The 18266-nt window shown below is 44.8% G+C and overlaps 1 protein-coding gene across 1 annotated transcript in view; it reads right to left on the bottom strand.

The window, feature by feature from the left end:
* FAM193A (family with sequence similarity 193 member A) overlaps positions 1-14380 on the bottom strand; it is an 87575-nt gene extending 73195 nt beyond the window's left edge. The window contains exons 1-3 of the mRNA XM_060253580.1: positions 13924-14380; positions 6547-6679; positions 2843-2917 (exon numbers count right to left, since the gene is read on the bottom strand). Of these exons, the coding sequence (XP_060109563.1) occupies positions 2843-2917; positions 6547-6612 (141 nt within the window). The 5' untranslated portion in view covers positions 6613-6679; positions 13924-14380. The remainder of the gene's footprint in view (positions 1-2842; positions 2918-6546; positions 6680-13923) is intronic.
* Between the last annotated feature and the right edge of the window lie 3886 nt (positions 14381-18266).

The raw sequence follows: 18266 nt of genomic DNA, 5'->3' as shown, positions 1-18266 counted from the left end.
GTTGATCATTTCTCCCTAACCTCAACAACTTTGGTCATCTGAGCAGGGCCTTCTACAGGTGCTACTTTGCTAACGGGTAAAATTAACAACTGCCTGTTCACATACATTCTCCACTGTGGCCCCCATCTTATGGAATGGCCTGCCTGGTTTTCAGAAAGGCTCCCACACTCCCGGCATTTCATAATCTGTACAAAACTCAACTATCCAGGACTACTTTTTTATACACGTAACAGGGGTATACTGTAACAAAATGGTCTAGAAAGATCTTTGGCAGAGAGAGAAGGATTGTGGACTATACTGTGTATAAGTATGTATTGTCTGTTGCTGTAGCACGTTCCTACTATGTAATATCTGTATCGTTTAACATGTAATGTTCAAGTCTATGCTTTATTTTCAGCTCTCTCAGATTTCTGATACTCAGACCCTAATGCAATGTTTATTGATGTCTCATCCTGACTGTATTGACTTGCACTCTCTAATCTGCCTTCAGTCTCAGTGCGAAAGGCAAGAAGACTATTAATAATGTAAATAAATTAGGGCAAGTACTCAATCCTTGAAGGTTCTCTTGCTGAATACTGTAAAATATTTGCAGATAGCTGCACAAACACTGCAAATGACTTGTTTCAAGTGTAGAAAGAAGCCAGAACCCTGCTGCTCAATTTATAAAGGGGGTCAGAGATTAAACAAGTCTTTAGATAAGAGATATGTACACAATTATATACTGATGTCATATCTCCCCTTTTTAAGCAAGTAGTTTAGTAGGTTATAATAAGAGCAGCTGCAGGCATTTTTTGAATGAAACATTCACTCTTGAACCATTACAATTTGGGTTCAGGCCAAGATTTGGGACTGAAACAGCATTTGTGGCTTTGGCTGATAATCTTCACTTACAGTTGGATAAAGTGAGGGGGGCTGAAAAGGCAAAATATTTGGTGAGTGTTAATCACCAGACTTAGGTGGGTTAAGCTTTCTGCACTAGATCAAGGTTGCTACTCTTGCTAGGAATATATTCTGTCAATGACATCTAGCTAGTAAGCTGACCTAGATCCTGCCAACCCGGCTACACTGATCCATGCAGCTGTAACATCCAGATTTAAACTACTTTAATGCACAATAAGTTGACGCTGTTTTGGAAGTTCCAAGCAGTTCAGAATGAGGCAACAAAGCTATCTTATCTTGTTTTATTAATAATGGTTTTAATTGTATTTGTAAATGTTTTAAATTGAATTGTATGAATTATTATGCTGTGAGCCGCCCTGAGACACTTCGGTGAGAAGGGCGGGATATAAGTCCACTAAATAAATAAATAAATCAGAGATCAGCCACTAAGAACACATAACCGCAGTGCTTCATCAACTGCACTGGCTACCTGTTTGTTTCCAGGTCCCACTGAAAGCGCTAGTTTTGACTTTCAGAGTCCTTCTCAGTCTAGGACACTCAAACGTACCAAACCACATATTTCAATGTACTCCCCTGTGCCATTTATGCTACTCAAACAGCCTCTTCCTCAGGCCCATAGCCAGAAAATTTTAGATGAGAGGGCCCACGGAAAAAAAAATTCAGGTGGAGGGGCCCCCCACTCTGGTGGCTCCCACTCTCTCCGCCACCACTGCTCACGCCCCCTCCGCAGTGCCACTCCCTTCCTCCCACTCACCCACCCAGTGAAGCGGTGACGCACCAGCTCCTGGGGCTCTTTCAAGGCACCCTGCCCCCCTCTGTGGCACCTCCCCCTCCCTCCCACCCGGTGAAGCACCAGCTCCTGGGGCTCTTTCAAGGCAGCCCCTGCCCCCTCCATGGCACCTCCCCCTCCCTCTCACCCGGTGAAGCGTCAGCTCCTGGGGCTCTTTCAAGGCGCCCCTCCACCAATCAGCTGATAGGCGAGAAAAGCTGCACCGAGGCCAGCTGTTTCTACACCAGCTTTCTGGCGTGCTCAGCACGTTCAGTGCTGGGGTGGCCAGCGCTGAACGTACTGGAAAGCCGGCATAAGAACCGCCGGCCTCAGTGCGGCTTTTCACACCGATCACCTGATTGGTGGGGGGGCACCTTGAAAGAGCCCCAGGAGCTGGCGCTTCACCAGGTGGGTGGAAGGGAGGGAGGGGGAGGCGCTGCGGAGAGAGGCAGGGAGGTCAGGGGGCCACCGGAGAAGTGGCAGTGGAGAGTGTGGGGGTCGCCAAAGTGGTGGGGAAAGGAGGGGCCATAACGGTGGAGGGGGGGTTGGGTGGAGAGGCAGGGCCTCGCCAGGCCCCACCACTGGTTCTTCCTTGAGCTGTCCTCCCTTATGACTGTCTGCACGGCCACCGGAAGATCACAGGCCTTTTCCATAGTAGGCCCAGTCCTTTAGAATACCTTGCCATAGCGGGTGAGGATGGCACCCTTTCTGCAATACATTATGGAAGGTATGTAAGATGACTTTCATACCTTCCAGATAGCATTTGGTGGAGAGTGAACTCTTCCAGCTGATCTGGCTAAGAGTTTCCTGATCCTGTGTGGGTCTATTAAGTCTGAATGCCTTTGAATTGCTAAATTGTGTATTTCAATCTGTTTTAATTTTGTCTAACTTATGCCTTTGTAACCTGGTTGTTCATCAATATGAACCCAAGAAGGTAAGGTAGGATAGAATTGTTTTAAAATAATAATTTTCAAAAACCCAAGAAGGTAAGGTAGGATAAAATAGTTTTAAAATAATAACTTTTAAAACGGGAGAAAATTCTGTTCTACAAGTATTGGCTGTTTGGGGAATATGCATGGAGTCATTTGAAGACAGATGTATTATATACCAAAGAATTCAGAAAGAATTTTCATACAAGAAAATGAAGATTAAGTAATGCAAGTAAATACCCACCTGTTCTATAAAATGGCTCTGTTTATAAAATTCCCAATCTTCTTTCAGCAAATGTTGTTTTGTTCTCATTGCTGCCTAGAACAAAATTAAATCAAATTAACCAGATAAATACTGCTTAATTTTTACTACACCTGTTTCAGAGTACAGGCTGGTGAAATACAAAAGTAAGACAGCTCAATACTGTAATTACCTGCTACATGACTACAACTGTGATTGGAAGAAAAGAAATCTTGAGCCCACTGAATGACACATTAGTTAAACTAGTCTCTATCTCTCACTGTTGTAAAGCCATAAGAAAAGTCATAAGGCTGATGGAAAAAGGGGAAAACGACATGCCTCTCCCACTGCAGCTTCTTCACATGCATACTGATAACTCCATGCAGAGATCCCAAGACCTTAGGAATAAACTTCCCAGGGTCAGAAATGGCTGGGGAGGGGAGGAGGACAACAAGAAGATTAGGTAACCATCAGCACTGTTCTGTGCATTTTCCCTCCTTAACACCTTTACAATTTAATTTTGTTTAACTCAAGAACTTGCAAACCATAACAGATCTTGCTATTTGATTGTTCTTGAAAGGGTAAGCACAGAATATAAGCCACAAAGTTCATGTTCTCTTTGGCTATTTTTTCAGGTACTGATGACAGCCCCACTTCAATGAAGCCTCCCTTAGTGGTTTGTCTCAGATTTGCAAGGCACAAAGCAAAATTCTAAGTTATTACATGCTGGGTAATCACAGATACACTCTGCTTCAGCCTCAGACTCTCCCTCTACTGAACTTCTGGACAGGTGTAAGTGAAATACATTCTAAAAATTACATTAGAATTTTAAGCATATGACATGTTGTTTTATCTATTTACTGGCCTCTAGACAAGAAAAATTGTTTCTGAAAAAAGCAGAATACGTGATGAGACATCTCTCTCTCTTTCTCTCTCTCTCTCTGCTCTTCTATCCAACTATTAAGCTGTAGCCTTTTAAAATGTATAGCAAGCCCTAACAACCTAGGGACAGTTGGGAGATTGTCAGTTACATACAACTGGCAAGGTCAACTAGAAAGTTGCATGGCAGCTACCGCTGTCAGGCAGAGGACTTGGATGAGATACTTCTACAGCAGATTGCAAAGTTCTCCAAGAGAAGGGATACAGTGATCATGGGAGATTTCAATTACCCGGGCATCTGTTGGAAGTCCAACTCTGCTAAAAATGAAAAATCAAAGAGATTCCTGACTTGTCTTGCTGACAACTTCCTTTTCCAAAAAGTGAAAAACGAAACAAGGGGATCTGCTATCTTGGATATGATTCTCACCAACAAGGAAGAATTGATTGAAGAAGTGGAAATAGTGAGCACCCTGGGCAGTAGTGATCATGTGATTTTGGAATTTACAGTCTTAGGGAAGGGAAAAGCTATACATAGTCAGACTTATAGGTTGGACTTCAAAAAGGCAAACTCCGATAAACTTAGAACTATGCAGGGTAAAATCCCATGGTCAGAAATACTTAAGAGGAAGGGGGTTCAGGAGGGGTGGGAGTTTCTTAAAAGCGAAACACTGAAAGCACAATCACAGACAATTCCTATGAGAAGAAAAAATGGAAAAAGCCTAAAGAAGCCGAAGTGGCTCCATAAACAGCTCTCTAAAGACTTGAGAAATAAAAAACCTCCTTTAGGAATTGGAAGGAGGGCCTTATAACCAAGGATGAATATAAACAAATCACCAGTGCTTGTAGAGAAAAAGTTAGGAAAGCTAAAGCTGTATGAGCTTAGGCTGGCCAAAGATGCTAAAAACAACAAAAAAGGTTCTTTTCTTATGTTCAGAGTAAGAAAAAGAGCAAGGGCATGGTAGGCCCATTTTGAGAGCAAGAAAGTGAAATTGTAACAGGTAATGAAGAGAGGGCGGAACTGCTCAATTTCTACTTTTCCTCAGTCATCTCTTCTGAGGGAAACGGTGCTTAGCATGGCAAAAACAGAACATATAAGGAGAGTATGAAGTTCCAACCTTGGATCAGCATAGGAATAGTACATAAACACCTAGTTTCTTTAAATGAAACTAAATCCTCAGGGCCAGATGAATTGAATCCAAGGGTTCTAAAAGAGCTTGTGGATGTAATTTCTGAGCCTCTGGCTATTATTTTTGAGAATTCTTGGAGAACAGGAGAGGTGCCGGAAGATTGGAGGTGGGCGAATGTTATCCCCATATTCAAGAAGGGGGAAAAAGAGGATCCGGGTAACTACCGACTCGTCAGCTTGACGTCTATACCTGGAAAAGTTTTAGAACAAATCATCAAATGGTCGGTCCTGGAACATTTAGAAAGAATGGATGTGATTACTAAGAGTCAGCATGGGTTTCTAAAGAACAAGTCTTGTCAGACTAACCTGATCTCCTTTTTTGAGAAAGTGACTACCTTGCTGGATCAGGGGAATGCTGTAGACATCATTTATCTTTATTTCAGTAAAGCTTTTGATAAGGTTCCACATACTATCCTTGTTGACAAGTTGGTAAAATGTGGTGTGAATCCTGTTACCATTAGGTGGATCTGTAACTGATTGACAGATCGCACCCGAAGAACGCTTGTGAATGGTTCCTCATCCTCTTGGAGAGGAGTGACAAGTGGAGTGCCTCAAGGATCTGCCCTGGGACCTGTTTTGTTCAACATCTTTATCAATGATTTGGATGAAGGAATAGAGGGAATGCTTATTAAATTTACAGATGATACTAAATTGGGAGGGGTTGCAAACACAGAAGAATACAGAAACAGGATACAGGATGACCTTGACAGGCTGGAAAATTGGGCTAAAATCAATAAAATGAATTTTAACAGGGAGAAATTTAAAGTTCTGCATGTAGGTAGAAAAAAGCCAATGCTTGGTTATAGGATGGGGGAGACTTGTCTTAGCAGTAGTTAAGTAGTATGTGTGAAAAGGATCTAGGGGTCTTCGTGGATCATACGCTAAACATGAGTCAACAGTGTGATGCGGTGGCTAAAAAGGCAAATGCAATTTTGGGCTGTATTAACAGAAGTATAGTGTCCAGATCACGTGATGTGATGATATCGCTTTACTCTGCTCTGGTAAGACCTCACCTGGAGTATTGTGTTCAGTTTTGGGCACCATATTTTAAGAAGGATATAGACAAGCTGGAATAGGTTCAGAGGAGGGCAACGAAGATGGTGAGGGGTCTGGAGACCAAGTCCTATGAGGAAAGGTTGAAGGAGCTGGGAGCCTGGAGAGTACTTCAAGTACTTGAACGGCTGTCATATAGAGGATGGTGTGGAATTGTTTTCTGTCACCACGGAAGGTAGGACCAGAACCAATGGGTTGAAATTAAATCAAAAGAGTTTCCGGCTCAACATTAGGAAGAGCTTCCTGACTGTTAGAGCGATTCCTCAGTGGAACAGGCTTCCTCGGGGGAGGGGGGGGGCTCTCCTTCCTTGGAGGTTTTTCAACAGAGGCTAGATGGCCATCTGACAGCAATGAAGATCCTGTGAATTTAGGGGGAGGTGTTTGTGAGTTTCCTGCATTGTGCAGGGGTTGGACTAGATGACCCTGGGGGTCCCTTCCAACTCTATGATTCTATGATTCACTACCAAGCTCCAAATTGGCAGACATAGCAATCGTGTATGTGTGTGTATATACACACACACACCCATAAGCACACTTTGCATTCACTTCTGAATGTCAAGAAGATAAAATGCCCATATAATATACTTACCTGTTCATCAACATAATCATCTATTCTTTTCTGACATTCAAGCCATGCTTCAGCAACTTGCCCCATCTCCTGTCCCGACTGGCAGTACTGTGGTAGCAAGATACTCTATCTCCACACAAATAAGGCGTTATTCCTAGCCAACAAATTAAGAAAGCTGTTGTAAGAGACTATTCACCTAGAACATATTAAAATATCTGTTGTATCCACAAAGCTATCAAGAAAGCAGCTCCAAACAAAAAAACCTCTATTTAGGCCAGGCCTTGTCTTGCAAAGCTGGAATAGCTTAAACATTATTTATTTGTTAAACTTATACCCTACATTCTCTCCCCACAGGGGACTCAGCTTACATCATTAAAAAAACACAATAAATACAAATACAATACAAATAAATAAATGCAATAAATAGAATTAAAACCAATTAAAACATCAAGTAATTACAAAGAGAAATTAAAACTGGCCAGTCCCCTAATTCATTACATTAACCAAAGGCTGTATGAAACAAAGCAGCCCTCCATGCCCTATGGAACTCTGAAAGAGCCTACAGGAAATGAAATTCCGCAGGGAACTGATTCCAGGGAGGCAATTTGTGGGTCAGGCACCTGTTGAAGGCTCTCCAATGATGATCTAAGTTGGTGGGGAGGAGCATCCTGGGAGAGGCGGTCCCACAGGTAGGACAGTCCCAAGTTATCTTGCAATAATAATGACATTACTACTGCAATACTGAAAACCTGGTCCACTTGAAAGTTATAGAATTAGACTTTCCACGCTCCCAGCCCTGAATGGAAAGTTTGTAAGTCTCCTTTTCGCCATATGTTATAAAGATGTATGTCCAACATAAATTGCTATAATATCCTTTAAGAGCCATTCATAAGAACATGAGAAACCTTGCTGGATCAGACCAATGGTCCATCTAAATCCAACATTCTGTTCTACAAAGAGGCCACCAGATGCTGCTAAAAGTAGGCTACAAAAAGTTAATCCACTCTTGGTTGTAGTCCAAGGCATTGGTATTCAGAGGTTTACTACTAGAGATGGGCACAAACTGAACCACAAATTGTGATTCATGCTAAAAATGACTGTTTTGTGGTTCGTTCCGAATTGGTTTGTCTGACTCTACCACACCTGAACATGAAACTGAATCAGTTTTTCTTGGCATGTCCTTTGGTTTCTGTTTGGTTTGTTTTTCCAGACAGCCTGGCTTGTTTTTCCCCAGCCCACTGTGCTTCTTGTCAGTTTCCAGTGAAACTAACTAGAAGGGGCAGATCTGTTCTCCCCAGCCCCCTGCAGCTTCTGGTCAGTTTCACGGGATACTAAACAAGTGCAAGGGGCTGGGGAGAGCAGAGCTGCCACTTCTAGTCCATTTCACTCCCCTCCAAGCTTCCTGGGAGTGAAATGGACCAGAAGCTGAAGGGAGGCTTCCCTTTGTTTCCCCAGCTTGACATACTCCTAAGAGAGCAGTTTACTGAGGGCACCTGCTTTGGGGAGCTATAGCTAGCCCCCCCCCCCAAAAAAATCCAATTCACATCAAACTTGGAGAGCAGGTAGAGGAGAAGACACTGAAGAATTTGCCACAAGTTTAGATCTCTAGCCCACTTGTGGGGTGGGGTGGGGTTTCCTATACTTTCCTGAACCGAACAAAGCACCAAACCATGAACTGTTCAGGAAATTGAAAAAAACACAAAATGAACCACCAAATCAGGAAACCCAACAAACCACTAAATTAAATGAACCACCATTTTCATGTTCTGTGCCCATCCCTATTTATTACCTCTGAACATGGAAGTTCCATTTAGTTACCTTAGCAAGCATCCACTGAAGTGCTCATCCTCCACAAATTTGTCTAATTCCCTTTTTAGTCAATTAAGCTGGTGGCCATCACTATGTTCTGGAACACTGAATGTTCCAGACATATTTTGTTTAGCCAGTCTTACAAAGGTACATTAGAACAAGTACAAATGTGAAGCATCTGAGTACCAATCTTAAACATAATTTAGGAATAAGAGATTTGGAGCAACACAGACATTCATTTTGTGAACTGTCATTTGGACTGCAACAACATATCTGCCTTTAAAAATAACTGGTTGAATGCTGTGTGCATATCACCTGAAACTCATATGCTAGATGCCCTCAGAAAAAACTTACAAACAATTCTGTGATGGTCTGTCACACACTGTTCCATCACTACAATGCTTCAACACCAGCCATACACTGCCATTCTATTTCAGCACAAATGGCTCCATTCTCCAGTTTCCAACTCAGAAATATAGCCCAGGCAAGCAGAAGTTACACTTCTTTTCAGTCTTGGATTGCTGTGCACTGGAAGAAGCAATTTTCTTTATATTTTAAAGGTGCCTCCCCCCAATTGATAGCATATTTCATTCAGATAAGAATTATCCACCCTCAGAGTCCACCCCTTTATTTATAATATTTATAGTCCATCTTTCTCACAAGGGCTCAAGGTGAATGACACACACCAGGTCAATACAAGCAACAGGACAAGACATTCAATAAATAATGCAAGAGGATTAGGATTGTAGAAGTTCGGAACCAACCAGAAATCTAAAAAAACTGAAGCAATACATTATTAATCTGATAAAATAAACTGAGCAAAAATTAAACAGAAAGATTATCCTGCTCACAGTACAGCGTACACTGTAGTAGAGACTACCGTTCCTATTTATCCAAATAACTTTGTTAAGCATTTTGTACAGTGCAACAACCACTGTACATGTATAGAAAATCCCTCCTGAATAATTTAGTTTGAATACTTTGCTGACCTCCTCAGGCTCACCATGACATAAGACGGGGGCTACATTTGCAGGCTGGCACCTGCAGAAGGCCCTGCATAGGAAGAGGCCCTACAGATATGAAGGACCAATGCCATGAAGGGCTTTGTATATGGTAGTCACTACTTTGAACTGAGCCAGTAACTGATGGGTAACCAGTGGATGGACTGAAGAACTGGGGGAATATGAAGCCTCCTTCTAGCTCCCAATAATAGCCAAGCACCAACTGGAGTTTCCAAACTGACTGCAAGGGGAGACCAATTTATACTGCATGACAGCAGTCTAGTCTCAATGTTACCATGGCATGGATCCAGGTGTCCAGATCAGCCATATCAAGGTAAGGGATCACTTTTCAAGCTAGGCTGAGTTGAAAGAAGGCATTTTTTTTTTTTGCAACTGTTGGGTCCAGTATAATCCCAAGACTCTTAAATGAGTTGGCAAGGGTCAGCTGAACCCCATCAAAAGTGGAAAGCATAATGTCCTTCAAGACCTCCACCTTCCCAACCAGCATTACTTCTGTCTTCTGAGGGTTTAACTTCAATTTGTTCGCAGCCGTTTAACCACAGCAGCCAGACAACAATTTAGGACCTCTGCCGCATCACCAGGAGATTTAGATAATGATACATATAGCTGTGTATTGTTTGCATACTGATGACTGCCAACCCCAAAGCTATGAATTATTTGGCCTAAAAGCTTTACATGGAGATTGAAGAGCATGCAGAATAGAACTAAGCCCTGTGCAACCTTCACATGACAGATCCTACACTGATGACAGGTGGTTTCCAATAGCAACTCATTGGGCCCAACCTGTGAAGAATTATTTCAACCAGTTACACACATCCTGATGCCTATTCCTGTCTCCAACAAGCTGGCATGCTCTACTGGATCAAAGGCTGCAGATAAGTCTATTAACAGCAACAAAAGGGCATGTCCTTTGTCTATACTCAGTCAGAGTTCATCAACTACAGCATCAGGGTCATCTCTCTTCCACTACATTATGCCAGACTGAAAAGGGTCCAGAACAGTTATCCAAGAATGCCTGGAGCTGACCTGCTCTCTCAATCACTTTTCCCAAAAAGTGCAGATTAGAGACTGGGTGATAATTGGTAATTTCATTATTCTGTAAGGATGGTTTCTTAAGCAGTGAGTGGACAGATAACTGTCTCTTTGAGTGCTCAAGAGAAGGTGTGCTGAAATAGTGACTGACTTACAACAGATATTAAAGGCTCAGTGATGTGACCCTTACCTGATTTGAACAGCCTCAATGGGCAAGGATCCAGAGCACAACTAGTAGCGTTCAAAGATGCCAGGATATTGTCAACATCCATCAAAGAAACAAGGTAAAAATAGTCTATAAATAGGCCAGGCAGTGTATTAGCCCTTGCCACTGGTGCAGTTATGTTAAAACTGACAACCAGATCAGAGTCTGTTTCCAATATTCTCTGTTCTGGGAAGAGTAAAGGCTCAGATTTAGGCATCAGCAATGCTGAGCCTAAATCTGAGATGGTTGTGAACTAGCTGATGCTCTAGTAGCTGAGAAGTACATATGAACATATGAAGCTGCCTTATACCGAATCAGACCTTTGGTCCATCAAAGTCAGTATTGTCTACTCAGACTGGCAGCGGCTCTCCAGGGTCTCAAGCTGAGGTTTTTCACACCTATTTGCCTGGACCCTCTTTTTTTGTTGGAGATGCCAGGGATTGAACCTGGGACCTTCTGCTTCCCAAGCAGATGCTCTACCACTGAGCCATCGTCCCTCCCCAAAGTAACATTTCTTTTTTTCTGTGTGTCACTAATCTGAGTATTCCTCCTGATTAGAGGGAAAGGAGGTCATGCCAAAGCACAACAATATGCAGAAATTCAGTAGACGGCACCTTCCACAGAGGATCTTTTCAGCATGCAGACACTATTTATTCATATCATACTATTGGGGAATTTTTTACTAGGGAGAAGTCCAAAGGGAGAGAAGCATTTGAACATATGAACATATGAAGCTGCCTTATACTGAATCAGACCCTCGGTCCATCAAAGTCAGTATTGTCTTCTCAGACTGGCAGCGGCTCTCCAGGGTCTCAAGCGGAGGTTTTTCACACCTCTTTGCCTGGACCCTTTTTTGGAGATGCCGGGGATTGAACCTGGGACCTTCTGCTTCCCAAGCAGATGCTCTACCACTGAGCCACCGTCCCTCCCCTTAGACATATGGACATATGAAGCTGCCTTCTACTGAATCAGACCTTTTGGTCCATCAAAGTCAGTATTGTCTTCTCAGACTGGCAGCGGCTCTCCAGGGTCTCAAGCGGAGGTTTTTCACACCTCTTTGCCTGGACCCTTTTTTGGAGATGCTGGGGATTGAACCTGGGACCTTCTGCTTCCCAAGCAGATGCTCTACCACTGAGCCACCGTCCCTCCCCTTAGACATATGGACATATGAAGCTGCCTTCTACTGAATCAGACCTTTTGGTCCATCAAAGTCAGTATTGTCTTCTCAGACTGGCAGCGGCTCTCCAGGGTCTCAAGCTGAGGTTTTTCACACCTATTTGCCTGGACCCTCTTTTTTTGTTGGAGATGCCAGGGATTGAACCTGGGACCTTCTGCTTCCCAAGCAGATGCTCTACCACTGAGCCATCGTCCCTCCCCAAAGTAACATTTCTTTTTTTCTGTGTGTCACTAATCTGAGTATTCCTCCTGATTAGAGGGAAAGGAGGTCATGCCAAAGCACAACAATATGCAGAAATTCAGTAGACGGCACCTTCCACAGAGGATCTTTTCAGCATGCAGACACTATTTATTCATATCATACTATTGGGGAATTTTTTACTAGGGAGAAGTCCAAAGGGAGAGAAGCATTTGAACATATGAACATATGAAGCTGCCTTATACTGAATCAGACCCTCGGTCCATCAAAGTCAGTATTGTCTTCTCAGACTGGCAGCGGCTCTCCAGGGTCTCAAGCGGAGGTTTTTCACACCTCTTTGCCTGGACCCTTTTTTGGAGATGCCGGGGATTGAACCTGGGACCTTCTGCTTCCCAAGCAGATGCTCTACCACTGAGCCACCGTCCCTCCCCTTAGACATATGGACATATGAAGCTGCCTTCTACTGAATCAGACCTTTTGGTCCATCAAAGTCAGTATTGTCTTCTCAGACTGGCAGCGGCTCTCCAGGGTCTCAAGCGGAGGTTTTTCACACCTCTTTGCCTGGACCCTTTTTTGGAGATGCTGGGGATTGAACCTGGGACCTTCTGCTTCCCAAGCAGATGCTCTACCACTGAGCCACCGTCCCTCCCCTTAGACATATGGACATATGAAGCTGCCTTCTACTGAATCAGACCTTTTGGTCCATCAAAGTCAGTATTGTCTTCTCAGACTGGCAGCAGCTCTCCAGGGTCTCAAGCGGAGGTTTTTCACACCTCTTTGCCTGGACCCTTTTTTGGAGATGCCGGGGATTGAACCTGGGACCTTCTGCTTCCCAAGCAGATGCTCTACCACTGAGCCACCGTCCCTCCCCTTAGACATATGGACATATGAAGCTGCCTTCTACTGAATCAGACCTTTTGGTCCATCAAAGTCAGTATTGTCTTCTCAGACTGGCAGCAGCTCTCCAGGGTCTCAAGCGGAGGTTTTTCACACCTATTTGCCTGGACCCTTTTTTGGAGATGCCAGGGATTGAACCTGGGACCCTCTGCTTACCAAGCAGATGCTCTACCACTGAGCCACCGTCCCTCCCTGTGTCTCTCCAGGGTCTCAAGCTGAGGTTTTTCACACCTATTTGCCTGGACCCTTTTTTGGAGATGCCGGGGATTGAACCTGGGACCTTCTGCTTCCCAAGCAGATGCTCTACCATTGAGCCACCGTCCCTCCCCCACTCCATTTCTCCTCCACTCCACTCCGCTGATGCTGATGCTGACCAACCAGATTCCGTGGAGCAGCCTGTCACTCAAGGCCCTCAGTTTCTGCGAAGAATTAACCCTCCGCAGTCCTCCTGCTGTTTGTGCGGCGCTTCGAAGCTTTCCAAAAGTGCAGCCTGTCACACACACACACCCGGCTTGAGTCACCGCCCTGCCATGGCAGCTGCTGGGCCAGGCAGACACCCTCTCCGCCTCATCTACCTCGCAGGGCTGTCATGAGCATACAAGGGAAGCAGGGGAGGCCGCGCAAGCCACTCTGCACGCTCGCTGGAGAGAGAAGCTGCACCGTTGCAGACAGGCAGAATGAATGGCTCTCTCACGAGGAGGCTTTTTTTAAATGGAAAAAAAGACAGACCATTTTTACCAAAAAGGAAGCTGCAGCCTGCAGGGCTCGGCCCATCGTTGCACCTCAGCCTGCTGCTTCTCCCGCCCCCCCCGCCTTAGATACACTGAGAACAATAGACACCCCCGAGGGAGCCGGAAGAGGCGCAGCAGGCCTCAGAGGCCCAGCGGGGAAGGCGGCGGAGGCACCGGAGGAGGAAGTCGCGCCAGGGGATCCGCCAGCCGGCTCGGCTTGCCGCGGCCTCCCTCCCTCCTTCGGCGGCTACGCAGGAAGGAAGTCAGGCGGCCGAAAGAGGCCTGCGGGAACCTCAGGAGCCTTTGGCAGCTCGGAGGCTGACTTACCTCAGGAGAGATTCTCCTCAGCGCCATCACGGCTGCGGAGGAAGCGAAGGGCGGGGCCAGGGGCGGGACTTCTTCCCTTCACGGGCCGCGCTCGGCTCCTCCCCCTCCCCCTCCCCGCTAAGCTCTCGCCACCCCTCAGAGGCCCTTTCTGCCGCCGCCCTCCGTTAACGGCGGCCTCCTTCCGCCCGGCCGAGTGCGCCGGCGGGGGCGCTCCCCTCCCGCTCCTTCGCTTTATTTCGTTTGAAAGGGTTTCGCGTGTGTTTCTTTTAAGTGGCGGAGTGGTACTTCACGTCGAGGGCGAGCGGCGCAGCACCGCCGGCGTTTGGGCCTGAGCCGCGCTCGAATTACATCCGCGTAGGCTGAGGAAGGGAACCAGGGAGGGGGGGGGGGGGCTGGGCGCGCTGGACTATTTGGCGGTGCGGAGGGGCACTGGTGGCGGCCTTCGCCTTCTTCGCGCAGGCGCGACGCGAACTCCTGGCCATTTAATACCAGTAGGATTCAGGCGGCTCTGGACTCGAAGGATCCGCTCCGTGCCCACACTAGTTATATTGCAACCTGGTCACCTATATTGGGATAAACTAGATAATGACCCGTATTGTATTAATTCTCATCACAAAAATATATGGTATAAAGACCTATTGTTGTTGCAAGACTTCTGTTACCCAACTTCGTATTAGTCTAGACCCATCATACTTGTCTCGTTGGGATTCTCATGATTCCCTTTGCCCCTTCGTTGTTGCTGTTAAGTTGTTATTTAACTTGTTATATATGGTTGTTTGTTTAGGATCATATTGCATGTTCTGTTGCTGTATCTCAAATGCCAGTTTGGCACAGTGACGCCACTCACCTTGTGCAAAATCTACGTGTACCTAATTATTGTATGATCCTTTTCTATTTCAATAAAAGCTTTTAAAATTAAAAAAATAAAATAAAAAATATATATCAGTAGGAGGAAGCGGCCCTCGGCCAGTCGGGTTGCTGCTTTTTGTCTTTTTCTGCTTGCACTCTGAAGTGGCGTGGTCCGTTCTGCTCTCTCAGGCCCCAGGTCAATGAGGCAGCGGATCAGCTCTGCTTGGTGGAGCTGAGACACTAGAATGGCCTGTGCTTAGGTTTTCCGACTCTTGAGTTTAGAAAGTCCAGGAGATTTGTGGCTGGAAGCAGCGAGAGTGGTTTTGGAGAGTGGAGGGATGTCTGTTTCTGTTTGGTTCCAAATCCTCTTTCATTGTTCACTGAATGTTCCATCTTGTTGATTATATTGGCTCATCAGTTGTTCTAGATTTTCTGGGCATTGCAAGACCAAGGCCATACAGCCCGGAAAAATCTACAACAACTAATGAACTCCGGCCGTGAAAGCCTTCGACAACATATGTTGACTCACACTGTGTAATCTGCCTTAAATCCCAGTGAGAAAGGCAGAAGTAACAGAAAATGCCATTAGAGTCTACTCTCCAAAGCAGCCATATTCTCCAGGAGAACTGATCTCTGTAGTCTGGAGATAAATTGTAATTCTGGGAGATCTGGGGCCTGAAGATCTTCCAGAATTACAACTTCTCTCTAGACTACAGAGATCCGATCCACTGAAGAAAATGGCAGCTTTGATGAATGGAATGGAATTCACTGCCACAGGAGGTGGTGGCGGCCACAAGTATAGCCACCTTCAAGAGGGGTTTAGATAAAAATATGGAGCAGAGGTCCATCAGTGGCTATTAGCCACAGTGTATGTGTGTATATAACATTTTTTGCCACTGTGTGACACAGAGTGTTGGACTTGATGGGCCGTTGGCCTGATCCAACATGGCTTCTCTTATGTTCTTATGTTCTTAATGGACGCTATGGCATCACATGCCTGCTGAACTCCCTCCCTTTCTGTAAATAGTGGACTGATAGCACGGTGACTGCTGTTCCAGACAAGTCCAGGGTAAGCCAATCCTGTAGGTCTGTTCTGTGATCAGCAGTTCTAACACACAGTCATTTATGCTATCCAAAAGTCTTGTCTGCATGGTGTTTTTAAAGTGATGCAGAAGACAAGGGATGAGTTGGTGCCTGACCAAGCCAAACTCAGGCGGCCTTTAGCGTGCTGGCTTGTGGGGATCAGGGAAAGGGCGAAGGCAAAAGCACCAAGTTGCTTAACCAGGGATAAATGAGACTCCTCAGGAACTTGCCTGAACCTTTGTTCTGACTCCCCATTGAATTGCACCAGCCTGCTACTGGACAAGGTTCTTGAGAGTGAGGGAGTGAGTTGAGCAGGAATACCAGGCTGCTTAGGCACATGTAAAACTCAATCCAAGTCTCATTCTCCATCTCTGCCACTCATCAGCACCTTAGGAAGAAAAACATGTGGGGAGAAGTAAAGCAGCAATATTAAAAATCTACCCCACCCTTTCATCCCACACAGGATACACAGAATCACTTGCAATACATGTTGGTTTAGAAACAGAGAACAATACATGAGTGCAGCTGTACAACAAAGTCAACAGCATGCAAAGGACTCGCCATCCTCATGGTGTAGATGATTGGAGAAGGGCACAAACTGCATTTTTGCATTTCAGTTCGTGGCTGAACCACAAACTGGGAGGTTGGTTTAGCTCTTCAGTTCGCAAACCACAAAGCAACCAAAACCCATCATGAACTTTCACATGAATCATAAGCCAGTTTGTGGCCATCCCTGGTAGTGATTTACTAGATGAAAACACGGAGATGAAACCAATTAGATTCCAAATGCCCTCTTAAAAGTTTCAGTGAACTCCAAAATACAAATAATAAGGGGGCCAGGCCACATGAGTGTCACAAAACGTATGTTAATGCTATTTAAAAGATCCTCTTGAAATTCAGTTGGTAGAGGCATATGAAAAGGACCACTGAAAAGGACATCAGTGTCCAGCTAGGTTTTTCTGGGAGAAGGTACTTTTAAGATACATACAGAACTAGAAACATCCGTTCAAATCTCTTAGAAACCAACTGGCAACTAGTAAATTAAACATGCTTTCAGATGCTTACTTCCACCAACAATCTAGCAACTACATTCTGGGTAATTTGGAGTTTTCAAACCGTCTTCAACTACAGTGCTCTGAAGTCTTCACTTACATACTCTGTTGGTTCCTAACTAGGGATGGTCATGAACTGAACAATGAATCGTGATTCATTCATGAATTAGGCTGGTTCGTGATTTTGTTCTGAACCAGTCCAGATCTTGGTGCTTCATTTGTTTTGTTTTGTTTTTATAGTTCGTTTTTCCAGACAGCCTGGTGCCAATGCAATCAATTCCTCTGGGGATGGACTTCTGGGAGCCCTAGAAACATCCATTGCAGTTGTCCATGGCTTGATTGGCAGCTTTGGGACCCAATCACTGAGCTCTCATTCTGCAGCACAAAGGGTTGTCATGAGAGCTGAATCTGAGCTTTCCTGGGGCACCTGTTTTGGGGAGCTGTAACGTGGACAGTCCAAATCCAATTGCCAAACTTGGAGGATGGATGGAGGAGAGCCTGCTGAAGACTCCCTGTGAGTTTTACACCTCCTGAACCAAACAAGCCATTGAAACATGAACCAGGTCAGAAATCAAACTAATCACAAAATGAAACAAACCCCCATTGCCTCTGGTTCGTGCCCATCCTTATTCCAAACACATGCTCATATCTGCCTCACTCTGTTTACTGTATAATAGTAGTTTCAGGCTGAGCTATGGGACTGAGACAGTACTGGTAATCTTAGTTTCTAATCTTGATCTGAATGTAGACAAAAGCCATGACTCTTTGCTGATCCTACTAGAGTTTTCTGCCTCTTGATTCAGTGGATTATGTCTTTTGGGGACATTTGGAAGCAGAAGTAGGTATCAGGAGATGTGCCTTGGATGGATTTAAATTGATCTTCGTGGACCAGACCCAAAGGCTTGCTGTTGGAAACCAGCTATTTTCAGATTACAGTTGTCTTGGGTTCCAAGAGGTGCAATATTACCCGACATGTCAGGGGTGTTGAACTCATTTGTTATGAGGGCTAGACATCTGCCATAAATGAGACCTTGTTGGGCTGGGCCACATGCGTCAAATGCAATGCCAGGTAGAAGAGATATAAACTTTATAAAGGACACAGACAAATATGAAGGGTTTTTTTAAAAAAACTTAAAACATTAGCACTCTTGAAATGTTTTGTTTATTTAACCATCTCTGATAACTGACACCCCTTCCTCTGAATTATTGCATCAAAATCTGGGGACAGTTTTCGTGCTATAGCAATCCTGATTATGCTGCTCAGGTGTTCAAGTGTGTATCTGTAAGTTGCAAATCTACTTGTGATTTATTGTCATTCATTACAGAAATATCATGGTCAATGCTTTGATCCTAAAACTC

The sequence above is a fragment of the Heteronotia binoei genome, chromosome 14 (assembly GCF_032191835.1).
Source record: "Heteronotia binoei isolate CCM8104 ecotype False Entrance Well chromosome 14, APGP_CSIRO_Hbin_v1, whole genome shotgun sequence".
NCBI classification, from domain to species: Eukaryota; Metazoa; Chordata; class Lepidosauria; order Squamata; family Gekkonidae; genus Heteronotia; species Heteronotia binoei.
The sequence above is the reverse complement of the archived record's forward strand: the minus strand, read 5'-3'. Positions and strand labels throughout refer to the sequence as shown.